The sequence below is a fragment of the Geotrypetes seraphini genome, chromosome 2 (assembly GCF_902459505.1).
Source record: "Geotrypetes seraphini chromosome 2, aGeoSer1.1, whole genome shotgun sequence".
Lineage (NCBI taxonomy): Eukaryota > Metazoa > Chordata > Amphibia > Gymnophiona > Dermophiidae > Geotrypetes > Geotrypetes seraphini.
The window spans coordinates 88,331,552-88,354,519 of record NC_047085.1 but is presented as its reverse complement, the minus strand read 5'-3'; the positions used below and the strand labels follow the sequence as shown (position 1 = coordinate 88,354,519).

Here is a 22,968-nt window from a genome sequence, read left to right as displayed (position 1 = left end):
GGTCCATCCAGTCTGCCCAGCAGTCTTACCCTCATCATCTAGTAATTATTCATTTCACTTGCTAAATAAAATGTCCTCCCCTCCCCCTCCCACAGTGAGCAAGACCTGCACTTGGATGATATGAATATGGTATAAAATACACATACAGTGTAACCTTGGTTTACGAGCATAATTCGTTCCAGAAGCATGCTCGTAAACCAATTTACTCATATATCAAAGCGAGTTTCCCCATAGGAAGTAAGGGAAACTCGCTTGATTCGTTCCCCCCCCAACCCCCCAAGGCCACTGGTGCTGCTCCATCTTACCCCACACCTCTGAGGCCTCCGGCGCTGCTCCACACTCCCCTGCGATCTGGCATCCCCCGCTATTCAGCAACCCCCCGCATGCATCATCCCGCCCCCCCCCCCGCCGCCGCAATCCGGCATCCCCCACTCACCCACCCACCCACCCATCCAAACACAATCTCTTACCAGCACCAATGCACAGGACATGCCGGTGCCGGAAAATCCTCCCTCTTGCTTGGCTGGGCCTTGAGCATCTGCGACCAGATGTATTCCAAATATTAAAAAAGGTGGGAACATGAGCCGGCGTGGTTAAAAGGGGAAGTAAAAGAGGCTATTACAGTCAAAACAACATCTTTTAAAGATGGAAAAAGAATCCCAATTGAGAAAATAAGAAGAGACATAAGCACTAGCAAGTTAGATGCAAAGCATTGATAAAGAAAACTAAACGGTTGCTGGTGTCACTTGCAGCACAACTTTCCCATCATGGCAGGCAGCCCCTGCAGCAGCCTGATGCTAGCCAGCAAGCTCAAGTCCATCTAACCGCGGTACGCAGTCCGTGGTTGTGAGCCCGGGGCCGCGAATCCAAAGGGGCGTGACCCAAAGGTTTGAGCCCCTTTGGAGCCTGTGAGGAGTCGGGAAAAGGCACATACTAATTCCTTCCACCATGGGCAAAAGAAAGGCGAAATTGCATTCTTTACCTTCAGGAATGGGACCATTGGACCAGTATCTTTTGGCTCCTTCTTTGCCACAGATGGAAGAACAGATAACTTTAAGTGTGTAGTCTGTCTCCTTCTCCTCAAGATAGCCATCACCACCTCCCCAGCCATCAATCTTTGCTAGAAGAGTAGAGATACCCTCTAAGGTAGAGGTTGTAACTTCTTCCTTACAATCTTGTGACCAAACTGGACTTAATGTATTAGATCAGTCTGGGGGTGTGAGAACATTGGAAAATCTTTCCTCCACTTGCAATATTAAAAATATAGATAAGGAATTATTAATGATCTTTTCCATAACTTGTCTGTTGTTGATGTTGATGGATTTGAATGATGTTATTGTAGTCTTATAATCCTCAGTATTTGCAGTTCAGTGTCAATGTTTTGAGCTATAATATTGGCGGATGACAGAATATTCTGACATAAAACATCTGCTTCACGATGTCCTTTCATGACCATTAACATTCTTTATATGTGGTACACACATTGTAATATATTCAGATTTTCTGGTTGTAAAGTATTTGCCATGGATCCTAACAGAACTGAATACTTTGCAATTAACTCTATGCACACAATAAATTCAGATTTCATTGTGGCACAATGTAGCTGGAAAGCAGTTTTTCTAGTAGCAGTGTTTCCTTCTTTTGATTGCTTTTCCAGCTCTTGAATGATACTTACAAAATGTTATTTGAATATGTCAATACTTTCTTGCTTCTGAGATCAATGTGTCTCATATAAGGCTGGAAGGTTGAGTACATACTTTCTTCACACAACAGATTCACAAAAAAAGTTTAGCATATCCTTTACTGTGGCAATTATGTTCTGGATTTCTGTTACATGGTTTAAATCGTTCACAACCAAATTCAATTTGTGACTAGCGCAATTTAAAAAACAGGGCCTTTTTATACTTATCTAGCACCACTAATATTTCCTGCTATGGTTGAACATCCATTATAACCCTGTCTAATGACTTATTTGGATCAAAACCTTCACTTTTTAGAAATTTGTTTATTTCAGTTAGTATAGTTTGAGTATCCATTGCATTTAGTTTGACAAACCTAAGAAACTCGTCATGGATGGCCATCTTTTCTTCATCAAAATATCAAACACCATCCAACAACTGCTCCTTTCCAGATATGTCACATAATTTGTCTGCCATTATGCTATATATATTTTTTTTGCATCACTTAGCATCTTTAACTACAAATTGATTAATGTGTTTTGGACTTGATTGACATATATGTAGCATTTCTATTACCCTTTTCAAAATGTCTCTTCATTACTTCATCACCTGCTTCAATTCTTACATGAATCAAGTCCTGAAGATTGCCTTCCTGTTGTGCCTTGCCCCTTAAGGAGAGATCGTGGCACAAAATATGATTGTGGAAATTGACGCATACCTTTTTATTTTCATGAACTATTTTTTTGTGGCCAGAAATCAACATGACATGTACAGGCTCATTTTCTTTTTTTAATTTTTTTTAGTTCAATTATTTTTTTTTTTTTTTTTTTTTTTTTTTTTGAAGTTTAAAATTTTTTATTAAACAAAATGAAAACAGTACACAGGCAGTATGCCAACAGCAAAAGTACAATGCCCATATGAAACAACAGAACCCCCCCCACCCCCCCCGCCGAGTGATACAATATAAGCCTAAAACAAAGGAAGATGCAAAAGAAAAATATGAAGAGTTTCAAAGTAGACCTCGCCAGGAGCTATAACGAGACCACTGTCGATGAAACGTTCCACAGGAATCATTATTTAAAGCAGTCAATTTGGACATCAAATAAATTTGGTCAACCTTATGTAACAGTTCAGTACGAGAAGGCAAAGAGTCCTGTTTCCAATATGTAGCCACTAAAAGTCTGGCTGCCGTAGTAACCAGGGCCACAAAATGATTCTGATCCACATCCAAACTTCCCAAAGGATAGTTAAGTAAAAATGTTTCCATACGCAATAGGATGGGTAAGCGTAACACATCAATCAGCAATCGTTGAACCATCTTCCAAAAAGGTACAATCTTAATACAATCCCACCACACATGCCCAAAGGAGCCCAGACACCCACAATTGCGCCAACAGTGCCCGTTCCCACAGTGATAGAAACGATGCACCTTTTCTGGCGTGAGGTACCACTGAAATAGCATCTTATACCCCTGCTCCACTAAGGGAGACGCCAAGGAGACTCTCAGCAGTGTACCATAAAGACAGTCCCATTGTCGATAATCCAAAGCCCTCCCCAGCAAGAGTTCCCAACGATGTTCATATGTGTGAGCCTGTGGTCGAGTGTATAAAAGAGCCCTATAGAGACGGGAAATAAGGCCCACCCCAGATCCCATCCTAAAAACTTGTAAGAAAGCAGAGTCTGCCCCTTCCCACTCCGGGATCACCCTCTTCACCATAAAATCTCGAAGTTGGACATAGGCGAAAAAATCAGTCGAGGGGAGATCATATATAGATTGTAAGGCAGCAAAGGGTACCAGTTGTCCACCCACTACTAGCTGACCTAGGACCCTAAGACCCTCCATTTCCCAACGCCGAAAAATCCCAGTATCTTTAGCAGGCAGAAAATCAGGGGCAAATCTAATGGGAGTAGCATAAAAATAGCGCTGACGTGGGAACCAAGCTCGTCTAACCCGGCTCCATGCATGCAAAGTACATTCCATCCCATAAGATGTCTCAGTCTGCAGATCCCGAAGGATATCAAAAGACAGCCAGGGCACTGCTGCCAAAGGGTAAGTAGGCTGTAAGGCCTGTTCTAATGAGACCCAGCGCTGGGAGGGATATGCCCAATGAAACAGTCCCTGCAGTTGGGATGCATAGTAATATGTAGAAAAATCAGGAACACCCATTCCCCCATGTAGTCTGTCCCAGTACATACGCTCCCTCCGCACCCTAGGGGGTTTACGTGTCCAGATATAAGCAAAGGCCCGCCTTTGTAGCCTAAGCAAGAACCGTTTAGGAATTGAGAGAGGTAGGCAGGAGAACAGATACAAAAAACGAGGCAGCACATTCATACGCAAAGCACTAATCCTACCCATCCAAGACAATCTCAATCCTTCCCATCGATCCAGATCAGCAAATACAGTTCTTAGCAACGGAGGATAATTCAATTCAAAAAGGTCAGTAAGTCTTCTAGATATACGCACACCAAGGTATTTAATGGATTTAGCCGCCCATCGAAACGAGAACCTAGCACGTAAGTCCGTCACCAACAAGTCCGGAAGGGAAACGTTAAGCAATTCAGATTTTTCGATGTTAATTTTAAAGCCAGCCACCACACCAAATGTAGTCAAAACACGAAGCGCCTCCGTCAAAGAACGATGTGGGTGGGTCAAGGTAAACAAAATATCATCAGCATACAATAAAATCTTATGCTCTTCACCACCCACCACAATTCCCTGAATGTCAGCATTCGCACGTATAGAGGCTGCTAAAGGTTCCATGACCAGCGCGAAAATCAGTGGTGACAAAGGGCACCCTTGCCTAGTTCCTCTACGGATCATAAAGTTAGCAGTATATCTTCCATTAACTCTTAAACAAGCCTCCGGGGCAGCATATAGTAAAGTCACCCAGTGTAGAAAAGCACCCGAAATGCCCATTTTCTTCAAGGCCGCTAACATAAACGGCCAATAAACCCTATCAAAGGCTTTTTCAGCGTCAACTGATAACAGGACTGCCGGAACAGAATTTTGATGGGCCACTCCAATAAGATCTAACACTCTTCGGATATTATCACCAGGTTGCCTCCCTGAAATAAAGCCACATTGATCTCCATGGACTAGGTAAGGCAGAAAACGATGCAACCGGACTGCCAAAATACGAGTAAACAGCTTATAATCAACTCCTAACAATGAAATAGGGCGGTAAGACCCACAAAGGAGGGGATCTTTCCCAGGTTTAAGAAGAAGGGAGACCGCTGCCTGACGAAACGAATACGGCAGACAATCCCCCTCCAGAAAAGAATTAAACAATCTAGTCAGAGGATTGACTATATGGGCCTCCATTTTCTTGTAAAACAGGGGGGAAAAGCCATCAACACCCGGTGCCTTGGAAGCAGCCAAATGACGTATAGCCGCTACCACCTCAGCGGGTTGAATAGGGGAAGAGAGCCACTCCGCATCAACTTCCGCCAAACAAGGCAAGGTGACGCTAGATAGAAAAGCAGCAATCTCCCCCTCCGTGGATTCAATTTCCGGAGTGTACAGAGTCTGATAGAAGGATAAAAAAGCCTGATGGATGTCCCCATCATCCACACAAAGCTGACCCGAATCATTACGAATCCGGGTTATGGAGTGTTGTGCTTGAATTTGCTTGATCTGTGCGGCTAACAAGCGGCCTGCCCTACCACCCCATTCAAAAAACTGTTGTTTCCGCCTCTGCAGGGCCCAAGCCATGCCCTCTAAATCAAGTTCTTGTAAATCTCTCCGGCACTCCGTCAACGCAACCCCCCCAGCCACCGACGGGGCTCTCTTGTGAGCATTCTCTAGGCGTCGAAGGCGAGACACTAGTTCTAATCTGCGTGCCACTCGACATTGATTTCTGTACGACCCCCTCGAGATACAACAACCCCTAAGGGTAGCTTTAAAACTTTCCCAAAGAATTGTAACATCAATGCCTGCTATGTCGTTGAATACAAAAAATTCCTCGACATCAGTCTCTAAAAGAGTCAAGGTATTGGGATCTTTTAACAAAGAGTCATTCATACGCCACATGCGACGGCCGCCTCTAACCTGTCCAATCTGCAACTCCAGAGTCAAAGGAGCATGATCTGACCACACCCGGGGCTCAATACTGGAGGCCAGGGCTCGAGGCAAAGCAATACGAGGTAGCATCCACATATCAATTCTAGTATATGAATTATGTTTCGATGAATAAAATGTGTAATCTCGCGTGCCTGGATGTAAATAACGCCACACATCTATCAAATCATGCCTACGCAGGAAGCGCAGCAAAGCTCTTCTGTCGCCTCTAGCGTAGCGGATGGAAGAATTTGAATTATCCTCCTGAGGATAGCAAGTAAGGTTAAAATCTCCACCCACAAGGAGAGTACCTTCCACATGATCCAACAGTACACGTTCTAGCAGTGTAAAGAAGGCCCCCTGACCAGCGTTGGGGGCATAGACATTCAGCAAACTATACAAGGTTCCATCCAGCTCAGCCTTGACCAATATGTAGCGGCCCTCAACATCCCGCACCACCTCTCTCAATACCACCTGGACACGTTTATGTATTAAGATACCCACCCCCTGGGTCTTTTTCCGGACCTTATTAGAAGAAAGGAAAACGTGTGGATAGTTGTGGTGTGTAAGCAATTTCTCATAATGAGATTGAAAATGGGTCTCCTGAATAAATCCAACCGCACTATTCAGGCGGCTCATTTCTTTAAATAACAAGCGTCGTTTTTGTGGAGAATTCAGTCCATGTACATTATAAGATAGCAAAGTGAGTTTATCCATTTGTACCAGAAAAGAAAAAGCACATCATTACCAAATCGACCATTAGTTCCAAAGCAGCCAAATCAACCAACCCCTGCAATCGTAACCTTAAGAGAAACATTATACAAACAGTCTTCCATACAATCATACAAGAAAGCACTCGGTCACCACTTTTCCCAGCACCAACACCCCCCCCTCCCCCCAACCCCCCAACAATACCCCACATGGTCCAGCCACCAAAGCACCTGGTAACCATGGTACAGGAAGTGTAGAGAAACAGCTCACAAAGGGACCCCCAGAACAAGCCCTATAAACAATCTTCGCGACAGATGCCGCTCAGCAAAGAGAAGAAAAAACAGTCACAGCATAAAATTTCTAAATCACAGTGCACAAATACAAATGTTCAAGTGAGTGAGGATGTAGCCGCCTCCAAAGGGCGACGAGCTGCAGCTGATCTAGCCACTCTCTGCCATCCCAGCCCTCTTCCTGGTTTGGGCACAGGTGACCTCTGAGGAAGGGGAGCCATTTCTGAGGCTGCCATCAAACTTGCTTCCACCATTCGAGCCTGAACATCCGCCACAGTTATTGCAGTGTAGGTCTTGCCTGCATGTGTAAAAGCCAGTCCGATGGGATAGATCCATCTATATCGAACACTGCGCTCCTGTAATATACGGGTACAGTCTCTATACGTGCGACGGCGGGCCAGGGTTGCTGGAGCCACATCAGGATAGACATCAATTTCTGCTTCTTCCCATTTGACGGTTCCCCCAGAGCGCCTCACCGCCCGAAGCACATGTTCCTTATCCATATAGCGATGGAAACAAGCCACAACATCTCGGGGGCGGTTCATATCACGCGGGCCAGGAATGCGGTGTGCCCTATCCAGCAAGGGTTTACCCACTTCCACAGGCAAGCCAGCAGTCTCCAGTGCCTGTATGCATATATGATCAATCACCTCCATACATCGTGGGTCAGAAACAGTGTCAGGCACTCCCCGAAAGCGAAGGTTGCACCGTCTGGAGCGGTTCTCCAGATCCTCCAGTTTTAGGGTGCTCACATCAGCTTTTTCCTCCAGCGCTGCAATTTTGTTTCTCAGCTGTGTCAATTCAGAGCCATGTGTCTCCACTACAGCTTCCGTCTCCCCCACCCGACTCCCGAGGTCACCCACCTCTCGTTTGAGCTCTGCAACTACTGCATGTATATCAGCTCGAACTGCTGTAATCTCAGTTTTTAATTCCTGGAACCAGCCACGCATTTCCAGTTGCAGATTCGGCAACGTTGCAGCATCAGGTGGGCCCTCCGCAGCCGCGGTCGGATCGGGCGCCATTTTCGGACCAGATTTAGGAGGCCCATTCGGGATCGGGGAGGAGAACGTTTTAATATCTGTCTGTTTTTTCCGCGTCGCCATCGAGACGCAGCAGTGTAGTTTCACAGACAAGTTGAGGAAGGCAGACAGTGCAGGCACTCGAGATCGCGCGAAGATCGCCAAATTTAGCCCGGGGGTCCGCGGAGCTATCGCTCTAGGCTGCCATCAGCCACGATGATGTCACTTCCCTCAGTTCAATAATTTTATTGAATATTATAAGAAATATAAACAGAAAGCAGCTCAAATACATAGAATCATAATAAAAATCATGTATCAAATATTTGTATCTACAATCGTTTGAATAGAACTAGATTAATGAAAAGGATCCAGAGTATCTGGAACTGCTTAGAAAAGGAACAGAAAAAGACAGAGAAACAGGAGGGATAAGAGAAAGAGAGAGAAAGATAAAGGAAGAGAGAGAGAAAGAGAAATAGAGAGAGAGAGAGAGAGAGAGAGAGAGAGGCAGAAGTGTCTATAGAGCAGAACGAACATATGAATCTAAGAATGACCAAGGTGATTTGTTTCATGTCAAGTTTATGGAGGGTCGAGAAAACAATTTCTTCTCATATGCATAAGATTCAAATTTGTGGTACATACTTAAAGAGTTCCACCAGAAGGTGTAGTCTAGTAATGAGGATGATTTCCAGTTTTTCAGAATATGCATTAGAGCTGTCACAAACATGGTGTCAATGAGTTTAGGCGGGCAGTTTGATTGTGCAAAACATGGGTGTTGAGAACGAAGAATTATAATGTCCATGGAGATCACTTCTGAACATTTAGTAATAGATTTTATGGTATCCCAAATACGAAGCCAAAAGGAATGAACCATATTGCAGTGGAAAAGCATGTGATCGAGAGTTCCGGGTGCTTTCAGACAGTTCCAACAGGTAGAGTCTTGTTGTAGATTCGCTTTCCACATACGATATGGAGTCCATACTGCATTCCACATAACAAAGTACATTGATTGCGAAACTCTGGATGATAAAAGAGGACGATTTGTGGAAGACCAGAAGAGTTCCCAATCTATTTCAGAAAGCGTGGTTTTCAAAATAGAGTCCCACTGGCTCATAGATTGAGATGAAAAGGTGAAGAAGTGATCTCTTAGTATACCATAAAAAAGAGATATTGCCTTACCCTTCAGTAAAGCCAGAGTAGACCAATGACGAACAGTATGAATAGAGGTCATAAAGTCAGGGCGTGTATGTATATTAGCTAATATTCCAGTAAGCATAAGCCATTGTGAACGTACAGAGGATGGGAGTGAGTATGTGGAACGGAAAATATCAAAGGGGACAAAAGAAGTAGAGGAGACCAATTGATGAACAAACCACACACCCGCCCGCTGCCACCTCTTCCATGAGAGGGATCTTCCGCTGATCTGAATTTTAGAGTTATTCCAAAGGGACATGAGTGGGCCTTCATCAGCGTGAATCTCAGCCGCTGCATCTAATAGGCGTAAAGCATGCTGCGTTGCACATAATAAAGAATACCTTCTCAAGTGTCTAGGTATTGACACTGTAAGAAAGCACGAGACGTGCAGTGGTGTACATAAAAAGCGTTCCATTTCAAACCATGCTGGTTGATCTTGAGGGTTCGAATCAACTATCCATTGAGCTCCATATTTGGCTAATGATGCAATATAATAGTAGTAAAAATCTGGTAGATTTAGGCCGCCATTAATCTTAGAGGCCTTCAGCTTGGCGAGAGCAATACGAGGTTTTTTCTTGTTCCAAATAAATTCAGAAATTTTCATATTAAGCCAATGAAAGAATTTTTTCCGGCATAAAAGGGGAAGCATAGAAAGAGTGTAATTAATTTGTGGAGCCAGAGTCATTTTAATGGAGGCTATTCTACCCCACCAGGACAGATAAAGCGGGGACCAACGCGTTGTAGTATTTAAAACTAAATTTTTGATTTTGGATATGTTAAGATCCTGAGCATGATCTGGATCTTTATGAATTAGGATTCCCAAATATTTCACAGCTCCTTGTGACCATGGAAAAGAGAAATGAGCTAGATCTGAGGAGGAAATATGGTCATTGAGAGGAAAGATCTCCGACTTCTCCCAATTGACAGAGTATCCCGAGAGACGAGAATATTGGGAAACTATGCAAATGAGATGGGGTAAAGAGACAAGAGGATCTCTGAGAAAGAGGAGAACATCATCGGCATAAGCTGCTAATTTAATGTCTCGGTTGGATGAGGGAATACCTTTTATTAAGGAACACTGTCGGATAGCAGATAATAGAGGTTCCAATGCTAAATCAAATAGTAATGGTGAAAGGGGACAGCCTTGACGGGTACCTCTGTGAAGGGAAAATCTATTAGAGAGAGAGTTATTAATCAGGATACGGGCTGTGGGTTGACGATATAATGTTTCTATCCAATTTGTGAAAAAGAAACCAAAGTTGTACCATTTCAGTACTCGGAATAAGAAAGGCCACTCCACTCGGTCAAAGGCCTTTTCAGCATCGATGGCCAGGCCAATCACAGGCTCCGACATTGTTTTGGCGTGAGCATTTATATGATGAAATAAACGTAAATTATCTCCTATATATCTTTGTTTGATGAATCCTGTTTGATCTTTATGTACAAGGGTTGGGATCACTGTGGTAAGTCTTAGTGCTAGAATTTTCGCTATGATTTTGTAATCCAAATTGAGGAGAGAGATAGGACGAAAATTTTTAACCAAAGTAGCATCCCTATCTGGCTTGGGAATAACTACAATGGTGGCCTCAGTGAAGTTAAATTGTTTGTCCGGAGTGGAGTGGAGGAAATCGTAATATGTTAGAAGTTGAGGTGCCAAGAGAGCTCGGAAACTTTTAAAAAACTCACCAGTAAACCCATCTGGTCCAGGGGCTTTCCCAGCGGGTAAGGAGGATATAGCAGTCTCAATCTCATTTGTAGTTATAGGAGCATCTAGTTTTGCTTTAATAGATTCCGATATAGTCGGATGAGCTAAAGAAGCAAGAAAAGAATCTATGTCCGAATCAGGGGCCGAAGACTCAGAATGATATAGGGCAGTATAGAATTTTTCAAATTGGGAGGAAATCAAAGATCTGGTTCTTACTAATTGTCCTGATGGGTCTTGAATAGCTGAAATGTGTAAACGTTTTGATTTGGTTTTGAGATATCTAGCTAAAGGGCGACCCATAAGATTATCTCCCATATAATGACCAGAAGTTGAAATAAAGATATCTCGTCGGGCCGTGCAGGAGACCAAAGTATTATATTCATATTTAAGGTTTTGAATATGTTGGAATAAGGATGGATCATGTAAATGAGTAGACATATGTTGTAATTCTAGGTTTTTGATAGAAATTTCCAATTCTTTTTCTTTTTGCATGAATTGTTTCTTTTTCCAGGAAGCAAGCTTAATTAATTCACCTCTGAGAGAAGCTTTGTAGGCTTCCCAGACGATAGAAGGACAGATTTCTGGATCTTTTGTATTGAATTTGAAGAATTCTGTAGTAAAGGATTTGATTTTGTCTACTATTATCTCATCTAAGAGTAAGGTATTGTTAAGTCGCCAAGAGGGAGATTCTTTGTGCGGAGCAGAAACAGATAAATGCAAAGAAATAGCTGCATGGTCTGTAAGAGATATTGGGTGTATGATAGTGCTTGTCACATCTTGAATGAGAGAAGAGGAAAGAAGAAAGAAATCAATCCTCGAGTAGGTGTTATGTGGCGGTGAAAAGTGGGAATATTCCCTACCTTTTGGATTTAGTAAGCGCCATGGATCTTTTTCTAAGAAATTCTTGGCAGCTATTACTGTTGCTTTGTACCACTGATTTGAGATGTGGTTTTTAAAGGTTTCATGCATGACTTGGTAGTGTGTGAATGGCTTAATGATGAAGAAACACAAGACATCTTGCACTGATGCAGAAGTAGGAGAAAAAAGAATGTGGTACAAGCACAATGCTCCTTTTAGATGTTTTGAATATGTAAGCCAAGAAGCATAGGTCTTTAGCCACTCATGTCTCAATTTTCTTTTTGACTGGATAGCATCTTCTGAAAAATCATAATTTTCATCAGGTGTCCCAACAATGTTTTAATATTGGACTTGTGGTCATTAGTGATGAATGGCCTACCCATCTTTCCAAATCATGGTTGCAACATCTCTTGATGGCTTCGATGATGGCGTTGTTACTATGTGATGTTGATAGACATGAGGCTTGATTTAGAGTGGTAGAAGTTGAGGCATCTCCTGTCTTCATATCTTCTTCACTCCAATTTTCATCACTGCTTTTTCCTATTTTCTTCCTCTTCATCTAATATAATAAAGCCCTAAGCGCGCATGCGCACTCCCACCTGTGTGCTCCTGTTTTCCGTGAGCTGTAGGGACCTGCAGGTAGGAGTACGCATGCGTGCGGCGACGCGGAGCCTGTCGGTCGAGGCGGCTCTTGCAGTCTGAAGGATGTGAACTGACCAGGGCGACATCAGCGGGGGCTGGAACGGACTTTAATTGCTGCCTCCCAGGTTTCTCCTCCTGTTCTGGCTGGGCCCGCGTAAAAAAACCCAAAACACCAGAGCTCGCTTTGGGTCCAACAAGGGCTGCGGGTCCTGAAACCTTCCGATTCAAGCAGCGTCTGCAGCACTCTACACATGCTGCTTCGGGGCCTTCTACTGAAGACCCCGAAGCAGCATGTGTAGAGTGCTGCAGATGCTGCTGGAATCGGAAGGTTAGTCAGGACCGCGGGAAGGGAAGGGGGGGCAGTAAGGGACTAAGGGAGCCGGCCAGACCGCGGGAAGGGAAAGGGGGGTAGGGGAAACGCTGCTGCTGCACAGGGGAGTGGTGGGAGAGAAATGCTGCTGCATAGGAGGCAGGGAGAGAGACAGATAGAAAGCAAATAAGAAAGACACAGGGGCAGGGAGAGACACAGAAAAACAGACAGACAAAGGGGGCCAGGGAGAGAGACAGACAGCGGGAGGGAGAGAGAGACAGAAATAAAGACACACAGACATATATTCTAGCACCCATTAATGTAACGGGCTAAAATACTAGTTGCTGAAATATAACAACAAAATTAATTATCCATTTGAAAATCAATATCATGAATTGTATCATAGGGCCTAGGCTTTTCCATTCCATAGGGCTAGGGGTGAGAACATTCAACCAAATTTGGTGAATGTATGTAGCTCAAAGCATTCAAAGTTATCATAGAACATACATGCACTACATACACTACACACACTCACACAATTTTGAGTCCAGAACTGATAGAAACTAATTTTGGCCTTTTCAATTAGGTGGCCTAAACAAAATCTAATATTTTTCATTTCAAAGTTATCTAAAAATGACAAGATTTAAAAACTTAGCTCCCTAAAATATCTTTATATCCATCATTTCACTAATTCACTTACAATGACAAAAAACAAGTAATAACCTGATGTAAGTCACTCACAAAGTTGGGTTTAGACTGACTGACTGACTGAAGTCTGAATAACAGAAGCAGTCAGAGAGCATAATTGTATTTCTGTAGATTGGTGGACTAGATTACGCGACATGCATGGTGCACACTTGCATGAAAACCTTTGAGCTCCACCACGTGCAGTGTGTTTTGAGTAGATCAATGAACAATCATTTATGATCGATTCTTTAAAATTGTCATCCTGGACAGTTCTAGATTTTGCATAGGACAGGAGAAGCAATATCTTAACAGAATAATAAGAAAGAAAGCAAACTTTTCACCAGCTTCTGTTGGTTTTTATATTAAAATATGAAGAATTGTTTTAGGTTGGGGGGGGGGGGGCGGGCAAGTGCACCCCCTGCATCCCGCTGGCTATGCTCATGATACTAAAGCATGCATCTTCTACCCAAGTATTTTATTTCTTGTAACTTCAGGAAGAGAGCAATATCTACTGAAAAGATAAAAAATAATGTATAACTGCATATGTATTTCTTTTAATATCTTCCCCTCAGTTCAGAATTTACCTCTCAACCCCTGAACAGTCCTGTGATGAATAAGGCAGAAGATTCAGGCAAATGAGTGTTGATCTCTGTAGAAGAAAGATCAACACTTGGCCTTGTGTAGTCACAAGCTATCAGCATACACAGAGAGCCAGATGGGGGAAAGAGTGATTAAAGTCTTTCAAAAGCTTCTGCTAATCTAAATGAAAGGATATTTAATGGGCTGTATGGAAAGTGACTGCTGACAGTATGATGGCAAACACACAGCAGTAAATGATAAATTCTCTATGCACCAGATGTTTTGTTCTGCTTTATGAGATTTAGGGAGATGTGTATCTGTGCTGTTATTGTTTGCTCTTGAGTGGCATATATTTTTGAAATATATGAAAGATCTATAATGCACCGATATATTATTGGGGTAATTTTTTAACTGCCAGCATACATAGACGATACAAGCACACTTTTCCCTTTGCTGGTTTCAATAAATTTTGAAAATTCAAGTATACATACTGTAAACTCCTGCTTTGAAAATTACCCTAGGAAATTTGTGCTTAGCACTATACCTGCTGTTCTAGATGCACAAATGTTCTGGGTCAATTTATGATCATATGACTGTCTACAGCAGGGGTCCTCAAACTATGTCCCGACAACATGGATTTACTAAGGGGAGATCATGCCAATCCAACCTGATCAGCTTCTTTGATTGGGTGACGGAGAAGCTGGATATTGGGGGGTCCCTAGACATCGTGTACCTGGACTTTAGCAAAGCATTCGATAGCGTACCACACCGCAGGTTGCTGGGTAAGATGAGTTCTATAGGATTAGGTGACACATTGACGCAATGGGTTGGGAGCTGGCTTGGAGGTAGGCTTCAAAGGGTGGTGGTGAATGGCACCCCCTCCGAAATGACGGAGGTGATCAGTGGAGTGCCACAGGGCTCGGTCTTGGGCCCAATCCTATTCAACATCTTTATAAGGGACTTGGCAGAAGGGCTTCGAGGTAAAATAACATTATTCGCCGATGACGCCAAACTAAGTAATGTAGTGGGCAAATGCACAACAGACGAAGATTCAATGCCCGACAACATGATGCACGACCTACTCCTGCTGGAGCGCTGGTCTAAGACATGGCAACTCAACTTCAATGCCAAAAAATGCAAAATTATGCACCTGGGCAGCCAAAATCCATGCAAGTCTTATACCCTTAATGGCGAGATCCTAGCAAAAACGGTAGCAGAACGAGACTTGGGGGTAATCGTCAGTGAGGACATGAAGTCTGCCAATCAAGTGGAGCAGGCTTCATCCAAGGCAAGACAAATAATGGGTTGCATACGAAGGGGTTTCGTCAGCCGTAAGGAGGAAGTCATTATGCCATTGTATAGATCCATGGTGAGGCCCCACCTGGAATACTTTGTGCAATTTTGGAGGCCACATTATCGCAAGGATGTGCTGAGACTGGAGTCGGTGCAGAGAATGGCCACCCGGATGGTCTCGGGACTCAAGGATCTTCCATATGAAGAACGGCTTGACAAATTGCAGCTATACTCGCTCGAGGAGCGCAGAGAGAGGGGAGACATGATCGAGACGTTCAAGTATCTTACGGGCCGCATCGAGGCGGAGGAAGATATCTTCTTTTTCAAGGGTCCCACGACAACAAGAGGGCATCCGTGGAAACTCAGGGGAGGAAAACTGCGAGGAGACACCAGGAAGTTCTTTTTCACTGAAAGAGTGGTTGATCGCTGGAACAGTCTTCCACTACAGGTGATTGAGGCCAGCAGCGTGCCCGATTTTAAGGCCAAATGGGATAGACACGTGGGATCTATTCACAGAGAAAGATAGGGGAGGGTCATTAGGGTGGGCAGACTAGATGGGCCGTGGCCCTTATCTGCCGTCTATTTCTATGTTTCTATGTTTCTATGGGCTGGATACGGCTTTCCTAGGTCATTTACCCGGCCCCTGCTCGAGAGTTTACTGCTCATGTTCCTAACCATTGCTGACCTGCTCCATTGTGTCTGTCTCACTATAGTGCTCTGCAGTTATCACCGCTTCTCACTGCATGCCGCCAGTAACCCCCTCAAATGAACTGGATGGCTAGACACACAGCACTGATGGCACACTTCCACGCCGCATGACCTGCTGAGCGCGTGGGCTGGTGCCACTGGGAGGGTTTCTTGGAAGTTCGGTATGGCTGGTGGGAAACTTTTGGCATTAGTGAGTTGATATTTGGGCTACTTTATTGCAGGGGCTTGGTAGTACTTCACTGAACGTTCCAAACTTCAGTATGTTGTTTTGGCTCTTTTTGTGACTACTGGTAAGTTTATGTTGGTTAAAATTGTTCTCCGTAGGTGCTGCTAAGGTTTGAACCACCCAGGCCGTGGGAGACAGAAACAGAAAGATAAAGAAAGTCCCAGGAGCCAATTGCCCACCCTGGCACCTTAGTAGAAGATGGGGAAGGTCTGCAAAGTGGTAGTGTGTAGCTTGCCATCTGTTGGAAAAACTGCAATTCTTGAACAGCTGCTTTATGGGAATCACAGAGTCCAGTGAAATCACAGAGTCCAGTGAAACTCTAGAACAGTGTTTATCAACCTTTTTACACCTATGGACCGGCAGAAATAAAAAAATTATTCTGTGGACCGGCATCGGTCCGTGGACCGGCTGTTGAAGAACACTGGGCTAAGTCATGGGCCAGACCCCGCCTATCTCTACCCAATGTCCACCCCAGACCCCGCCCCATAATAGTACTAATTGCACCTTGCACGTCCCTTGCCTCATCTGGAAGCCTTCCCTCTGACGTTGCAACGTCAGAGAGAAGGCTTCCGGTTCAGGCGCAGGATGCCCGTAGGAGCCACTGCCCGTGGCTTTGTGCACTGAATCAGTTAGGAAGAGGGAGCTGGCTCGAAAATAACGCCGCATTGATCGCACCATGGACTGGCAGTTGAAGAACACTGTTTTGGGCCTGATGCACATGCTGGCCCTATGGACCGGCAGGAAATTTCTGTGGACTGGCACTGGTCCATGGACTGGTGGTTGAAGAACACTGCTCTAGAAGATGTTTATATAGCTTCAGTAGAAATGGATTGTCGGGTGAAAGAGCAGTTATGCCTTTATAACACCAGAGGACTACAGGATGGAGTGGAGCTACCAAAGCACTATTTCTCTTTTGCGGATGGTTTTGTTCTTGTGAACAGTCTGGAGTCCTTCAGAAGAATAGAGCTACTAAAAAAGGAGGTGGATAAATTTAGAGACAAAAAAGAGATGACCATTATGGTCTTAGGAAACAAAATAGATCTTACAGACCAGAAGCAAGTGATCACAGAAATGGCACAACAGTGGGCTAAGAGTGAGAAGCTGAAACTTTGGGAGGTAACTGTGACAGACCGTAAGACATTGATTGAGCCTATCCTTTTGCTAGCAAGCAAACTTACCCAGCCTCAGAGTAAATCTACTTTCCCCTTACCGGAGAGGAAGAACAAGGCTACTGCTGCATCTGACAAGCCCTCCTCAACCAGATTAGGTCTCCATGTGACACTTCTGACAGATTGTCCCATTAGCATTTTCTCATTCTTGACATTTGTGATTGGTTTCTGACTTTAGAAAAATTGAGATCACTCATTTTTTGTCACCTGTGTAAAACTAACCTACTAGTTACAAAAAAACAAAAATCTGAAAAAAATATTGTTCTTCATTTTAAATATTGTATTCTTCTTTCATGTTTTTTTTTTTTGCACTATAAATAAGATATGTGCAGTGTGCATGGGAATTCGTTCATTTTTTTTTTTTTAAACAGTCTGAGGGACTGTGAACTGGCCCCCTATTTAAAAAGTTTGAGGACCCCTGGTCTACAGTCTGCAAGTGTGCAAAGGCCTATGAATAGTTTTGTTACTCCTAAGACTAGTTCTACCTCAGTTCCAATTACCGTGGAAGAAAGTACACCTAGATCGGAGGATCTTAGACAGGAAGATTCCTCCTTAAGTCCTGATCTCTTAGATCCTACCTCCTAATGTCTAGTCCAGGTTGTGAGCTGTGGACTCAGGGAAGGGTACTACTTAACAATGTGCAATGGAGGGTGACTTGTCATCGTTAAGGCTCTTGAGGAGTCTATAGACTCAGTGAATAGCAGCAATTGTGCTCCAAAGATTTTGTAGCAAGTGAAGGTAGTCTTCCCCATAACTTATTTGATGGTGTTTTATCTGTTGCTGCAGCTCCCCCCCAAGAAACTACAAATGTGGAACATTGGAAAATGATAGCTAAAATGGACTCAGCTGTATTTGGATGTACCAGTTTTTGGGGAGACAGCTCTAAAGGTGACTTCTCTGGAAAATTAATTGTTTGCTCAGAGGATAAGATTGAATGATTATTCAGGGAAGATTGTATCTTTAGAAGCTGCTAGTACTTCCTTAGTGAAGGGAAATATATTGGAAAATAAGCTTGAGAGACTGGAGAATCAAATTCATAGACATGCTTTAAGGTTTTTATATTTTCCACATTGTTCAATGATTTCTGCTTTAGAGATATTGAAGCAGTATACGGTTGAAGTATTACTGCCTCCATCCTGAATATTTCTAAAACTTATTATATTTCTCTACTACAGTAGCTCCCAAACCTGTCCTAGGGGAATCCCTTAGCCAGCCAGATTTTCAGGATATCTACAATGAATAGTCATGGGAGAGATTTATAAGAACTACTATTACTACTATTAATTATTTCTATAGCGCTACCAGACATATGCAGTGCTGTACAGAGTCACAAAGAAGACAGTCCCTGCTCGGAAGAGCTTACAATCTAAACAGACAAGATAGACAAACAGGATGTCATGGACACAGTTAAGGGGAATGGTTATTCTCCACTATTGTTTGCAAATCTCTCTTTAATGTTCATTGTGGAAATCCTTATTGCGTGGTCAGATTCAGTCTGTGGTGAACCTTACACAGAGTCTGAAAATTGTGTCAGGAGGCACAGATCCACCCATCATCAGTCTGGTAGGAGCTCCTGTCATGGAACCTGTTAAACTATAAAATGTCTGAACAGGATGACATTGAGGACTTTTTGCTAGCTTTTGAAAGAATAGCTAATGCATCTTAATGGCCTTCTAGTCTGTGGGCACTTAAACTTATACCCTGTCTTACGGGCAAAGCTTTGGAAGCTTTTAGGACACTTAGCCATGAACAAGCAGCTGACTATTCTGTTATTAAAGTCACACTGCTGGATTATATGTTATATGCCTGAATTTTATAGAACACAATTCAGGGGGGCTAAAATGGGTGTCAAAGAGAGGCCAAAAGCTCTTGCCCAGAGATTGAAAAGGCTAGCAGAAAGGTGGTTAAACACACATTTGCAGAACACCCAGGCTTTACTCTCAGAAATAGTCAGAGAGCAGTTCTTGAAGGCTGTACCTAAAGCACTTAAAGAGTGGTTACTCAAACAAGGGGTATTACCGCTAGGGCAGACTATTAAAGTGGCCGAGTCTTATGTGGAGGCATGTAGCCAATCCCCTATACATTCCATAGAAATGAGTGAAGGGAGGGCCAGTATAGTCACTCCTGTGTCCCCAGGGCCTAAACCTAGAATATGGAAGAAGGCGAATACTTTAAACAGTAAACCCAGATGTTTTACTTGTGGGAAAGAAGGTCATCGCAGCACCCAGTGTAGGGTTAAATTGGGTTTAATGTGGAAGGATAAATCCCAGGATTCTCACACTGACTAAGATTATATTATCCCCATTTCTGTAGAAGGTATTCCTTTCACAGCCCTTCTAGATTCAGGCTCCAATCAGTCTGTTATATCTAAAACTTTGTGGGGACTTGACTAAGAGGGGGATTGAGCCTATTTCTCCAGTGGGAGTGTCTAACATGAGATGCTTCCATGTCTCTACAAAGCCCTATGAAGTGCATCATGTGTGGGTGGTTCATCAAGTGAGGAAACAGTATTTGAAAGTAGCAGTAATGCCTAAGCCACCTTACAAATTCATTTTAGGAAGGGAGTGGCCTTATTTTCAGGCCATCCTGGCTCAGTTAGAAGGAATTTCGCCCAGGAAATTTGAGGATCCCAGTAAGCCTTGCGGGGACTTATCAGAAGAAATTTTTCCTTTAGAGGCTGACTTGTTAGAATCACCTGCTAGTAAGAATAAGAAATCCCGTGCGTACAAGTGTGCAAGTAGGGCAGCTCATAATGCGCTCTGGCAGGTGGGGGAATCCGGGAGTTGGAGACCCTGGCGGCCTAGAGAAGTCTTAAGGAGATTTCCTGACATGGCTCAAGCTCAGAGGAAGGATACCACCTTAAAGGAGGTGTGGGACAAGTTAAATAGCCAAAAGGGATCTACCTCTTTTCAAGTATGGGGAAGACTTCTGTATAGATTTTCATGGGACAAGGAAGTACGCATTCGGCGTAGACAACTGGTGGTGCCTGTATGATGGAGGCCATGGATCATGCACTATGCTCATAGGAACCCAGAGGGAGGGCATAGGTGTATGGTGGAGACATATCAGATAGTGTATTCCCAGTATTATTGGCCTGGGATGGAACAGGATATTAGGGACATGGGCGAGAAGTGTGCCCAATGTTGTAAGCAGGCAAAGAAGGAAGGAAACTAATACTCAGATTTCAGAGGGATTAATGGGTGTTAGGACAAAGAATACAATATCTGGAAAGGGGTGATTCCCGGGAGTCCTATGGAAGGTAGAATAGGGAGCACTTCTAAACCCAGGAATAAAAAGCAACCTGTTTTGAAGGTAAGGCTTTTGTCTGAGGAAGCATGCGTTCCTCATATGGCCACAGTTCAAGCCATAGGTTATGACTTGCATAGTGCTAGGGACAACATAATACCTGCTTGGGGTAGGCAAGTAGTTAGTATTAATATTTAGATAGCATTACCACCTAGATGCTATGGGCATAGTTCCTAGATCAGATTTAGCAGTGACACATGGCATCTGCGTAGGTGCTGGAGTTATTGATGCTGATTATAGGGGCCATATCCAGGTTATAATATATAATCACAGTGAGAAGGACTATAGAGTTGGCATAGGAGATCGCATTGCTCAACTCATATGTGAACAAGCACTGACACCAGAGGTAGAAGAAGTAGTACCTCTGGATAAGACAGAATGTGGTGAGAAAGGTTTTGGCTCTACAGGAGTCTCAGCCATGAACACATCAGTACCTAGGTCTAGTGGTAGTGAGAAGACTGCTACTATTCCCATTTCAAAGACAAATAAAAGCTTAATGTTGGGGGTATGTAGCAGGCAAAAGGGGCCAAGCCCTAAGACATACAGTATGCCAGTCAGTGACAACCTTACCACTGGTTGCAATACTAGCATTGCAAACCTTGATCACACAGAGGCAGTTCCTGTTAGCTTAAAAAAGACAGGAACAGGAATTTATTTGCCTTTGAATAAGCAAAGCAGAGGGCAACCAGCTGGGAAAGGGTTCACACCCTTTTAGAAAGCTACAACAGGCAGTGGTGTCTGTGTGTGCAAAGTTCTCACAGAGTAACATCAGACCTCAGGGAACAGTGGACCAGGCATCCAATCAGGAACCTGAGTAGCTCAGCTCAGCTGGATAAATATGGAGTGGTTTCAGACAGCAAGAGGCCAGCTCAGAGTTCTTCATGGAGCTCACCTCAGAGACCCACACCAGGGAGAAACCACTGGGAAGGACACTCAAAACATACCAGGCTGATGGCAGTGCTGAGATAGCTAGCTCTCAGTTAGAAACAAGCATTAATGAGAAAGTTGTGAATGCCAAGCTCAGGATAAACATACAAGCCAGTATATATATATATATATATATATGATATATCTGCTGAAATCTCAGAGACTGAGAATGTGAATAGTATTGCAGAGCCAGAATGTGAAATGGTTTGGGAGGAAATATACCCCTTTGCCTAGAGTTTACTGTGAAGTCAAAAGTATTTCTCTGCATGTTTGTGAAGATGGGGGCAGTGCACTTCCTGATCTCCCAGCTTAGTCCTTCTATTGAAACCAGTGTTCCTGTGTAAAATAAGAACCGTACAAGCTTTTAGAGGAAAACCTCAAAGGATTTGATAAAATACTAAAGCTGTTTCAGCTGGGCACAGTAGTCCAAAATTATAGAAGCTCTAAGTAAGTTGTGCATTACACCACAGAGCTGATTGCACAGCTGATATCAGTGCAGCTACTTAGCACTGTGATAAAAGCACATTGCAAACGTTTGATTTTGTGAAAGCATTTTGTGGCATCATTTTGGTTTTGTTTATGGACTATTTTCTACCACATGAAGTGGGCAATGTTTGGTTATGCCATATGAATTATCTGAAGCACCAATACCAGAAGGAAAATAAAAGAAATCTTTTAGAATCTAAAAGTTTGCAATGTATTCTTGAGCGTGAGGCTTGCTTAGCCACTCCAGTGAACCGCTCGGCTGGACGCTATGTGAGTGGGGGTCAGGACAGTACCTTAGCACCTACTCCCTGCCACAGTATACCTAAATGTTGATCTAGTTCCAGCAGTCTCTCAACCAAATATTCTTCAATTTGCCCCAGTCACTTCCTTCATTACATTTGGGCCCCTATTCTAGTCTACTGTTGTGTGTCCATTGATGGAACATTGGAGTCACTTGGAGGGAGAGGAGTCTCTAACCTGAATGCTCACTTCTCTTTGTTGCCTTTCCAAAGACCCCGGAATTTAATACAATGTTATGGCAACTGAGTGTCACCGATGTGGGAACTTGTCTGGGCACAGTATTCTATTAGCGGTGTTAAAAGACTGAGTAGTTGACTTGGGTGTCCAACAGCCTGAATTAGGAAGAAGCAGGTCCTCTGTAGGTGGAAGCATCTGCTGTAAGCTTAGAGATTGTTCTAATGGTTCTGCTTTGCCAAGTATGATATAATTTTTTCTAGGACCAGATGTTTCTTTGCAAGCCATTTGGACTTTTCACTATCAAAATGGTTGTCCGAAAATTTCAGCTTTAGTAATAATTGTGGGGATCTCATCTCAAAAACAGGAAAGCCTTACTCAGGACTTGCAACAGAGAATATTATATGCTGAAAAGAAAATTGAGGAAAACCAATATATAGAAAGTTTGAGCAAATTGAAAACCAGTTAAGACATTTAAAATTTGAGGGTTTTCAATTTTTGAGTATATTACCAAACATCTTTAATCAACTGGAAGAAATACATATATGGTAGAAATATTATGGATGGTAGATTCATCTCTATCTCCCTTTAATAGGGTTTATTTCTTGCCTTTTAAGAAAAACAGAGTGGGATAAAATGCTCAACAATCTT

The 22,968-nt window shown here is 43.3% G+C and overlaps 1 protein-coding gene across 1 annotated transcript; it reads left to right on the top strand.

The window, feature by feature from the left end:
- The first annotated feature begins 16,153 nt into the window (after window positions 1-16,153).
- Window positions 16,154-17,296, top strand: LOC117354810 (NF-kappa-B inhibitor-interacting Ras-like protein 1). Its single transcript, XM_033932789.1, is given in 2 exon segments — window positions 16,154-16,261; window positions 16,742-17,296. Coding segments are annotated over 2 exon segments (663 nt in total).
- The last annotated feature ends 5,672 nt before the right edge of the window (window positions 17,297-22,968 follow it).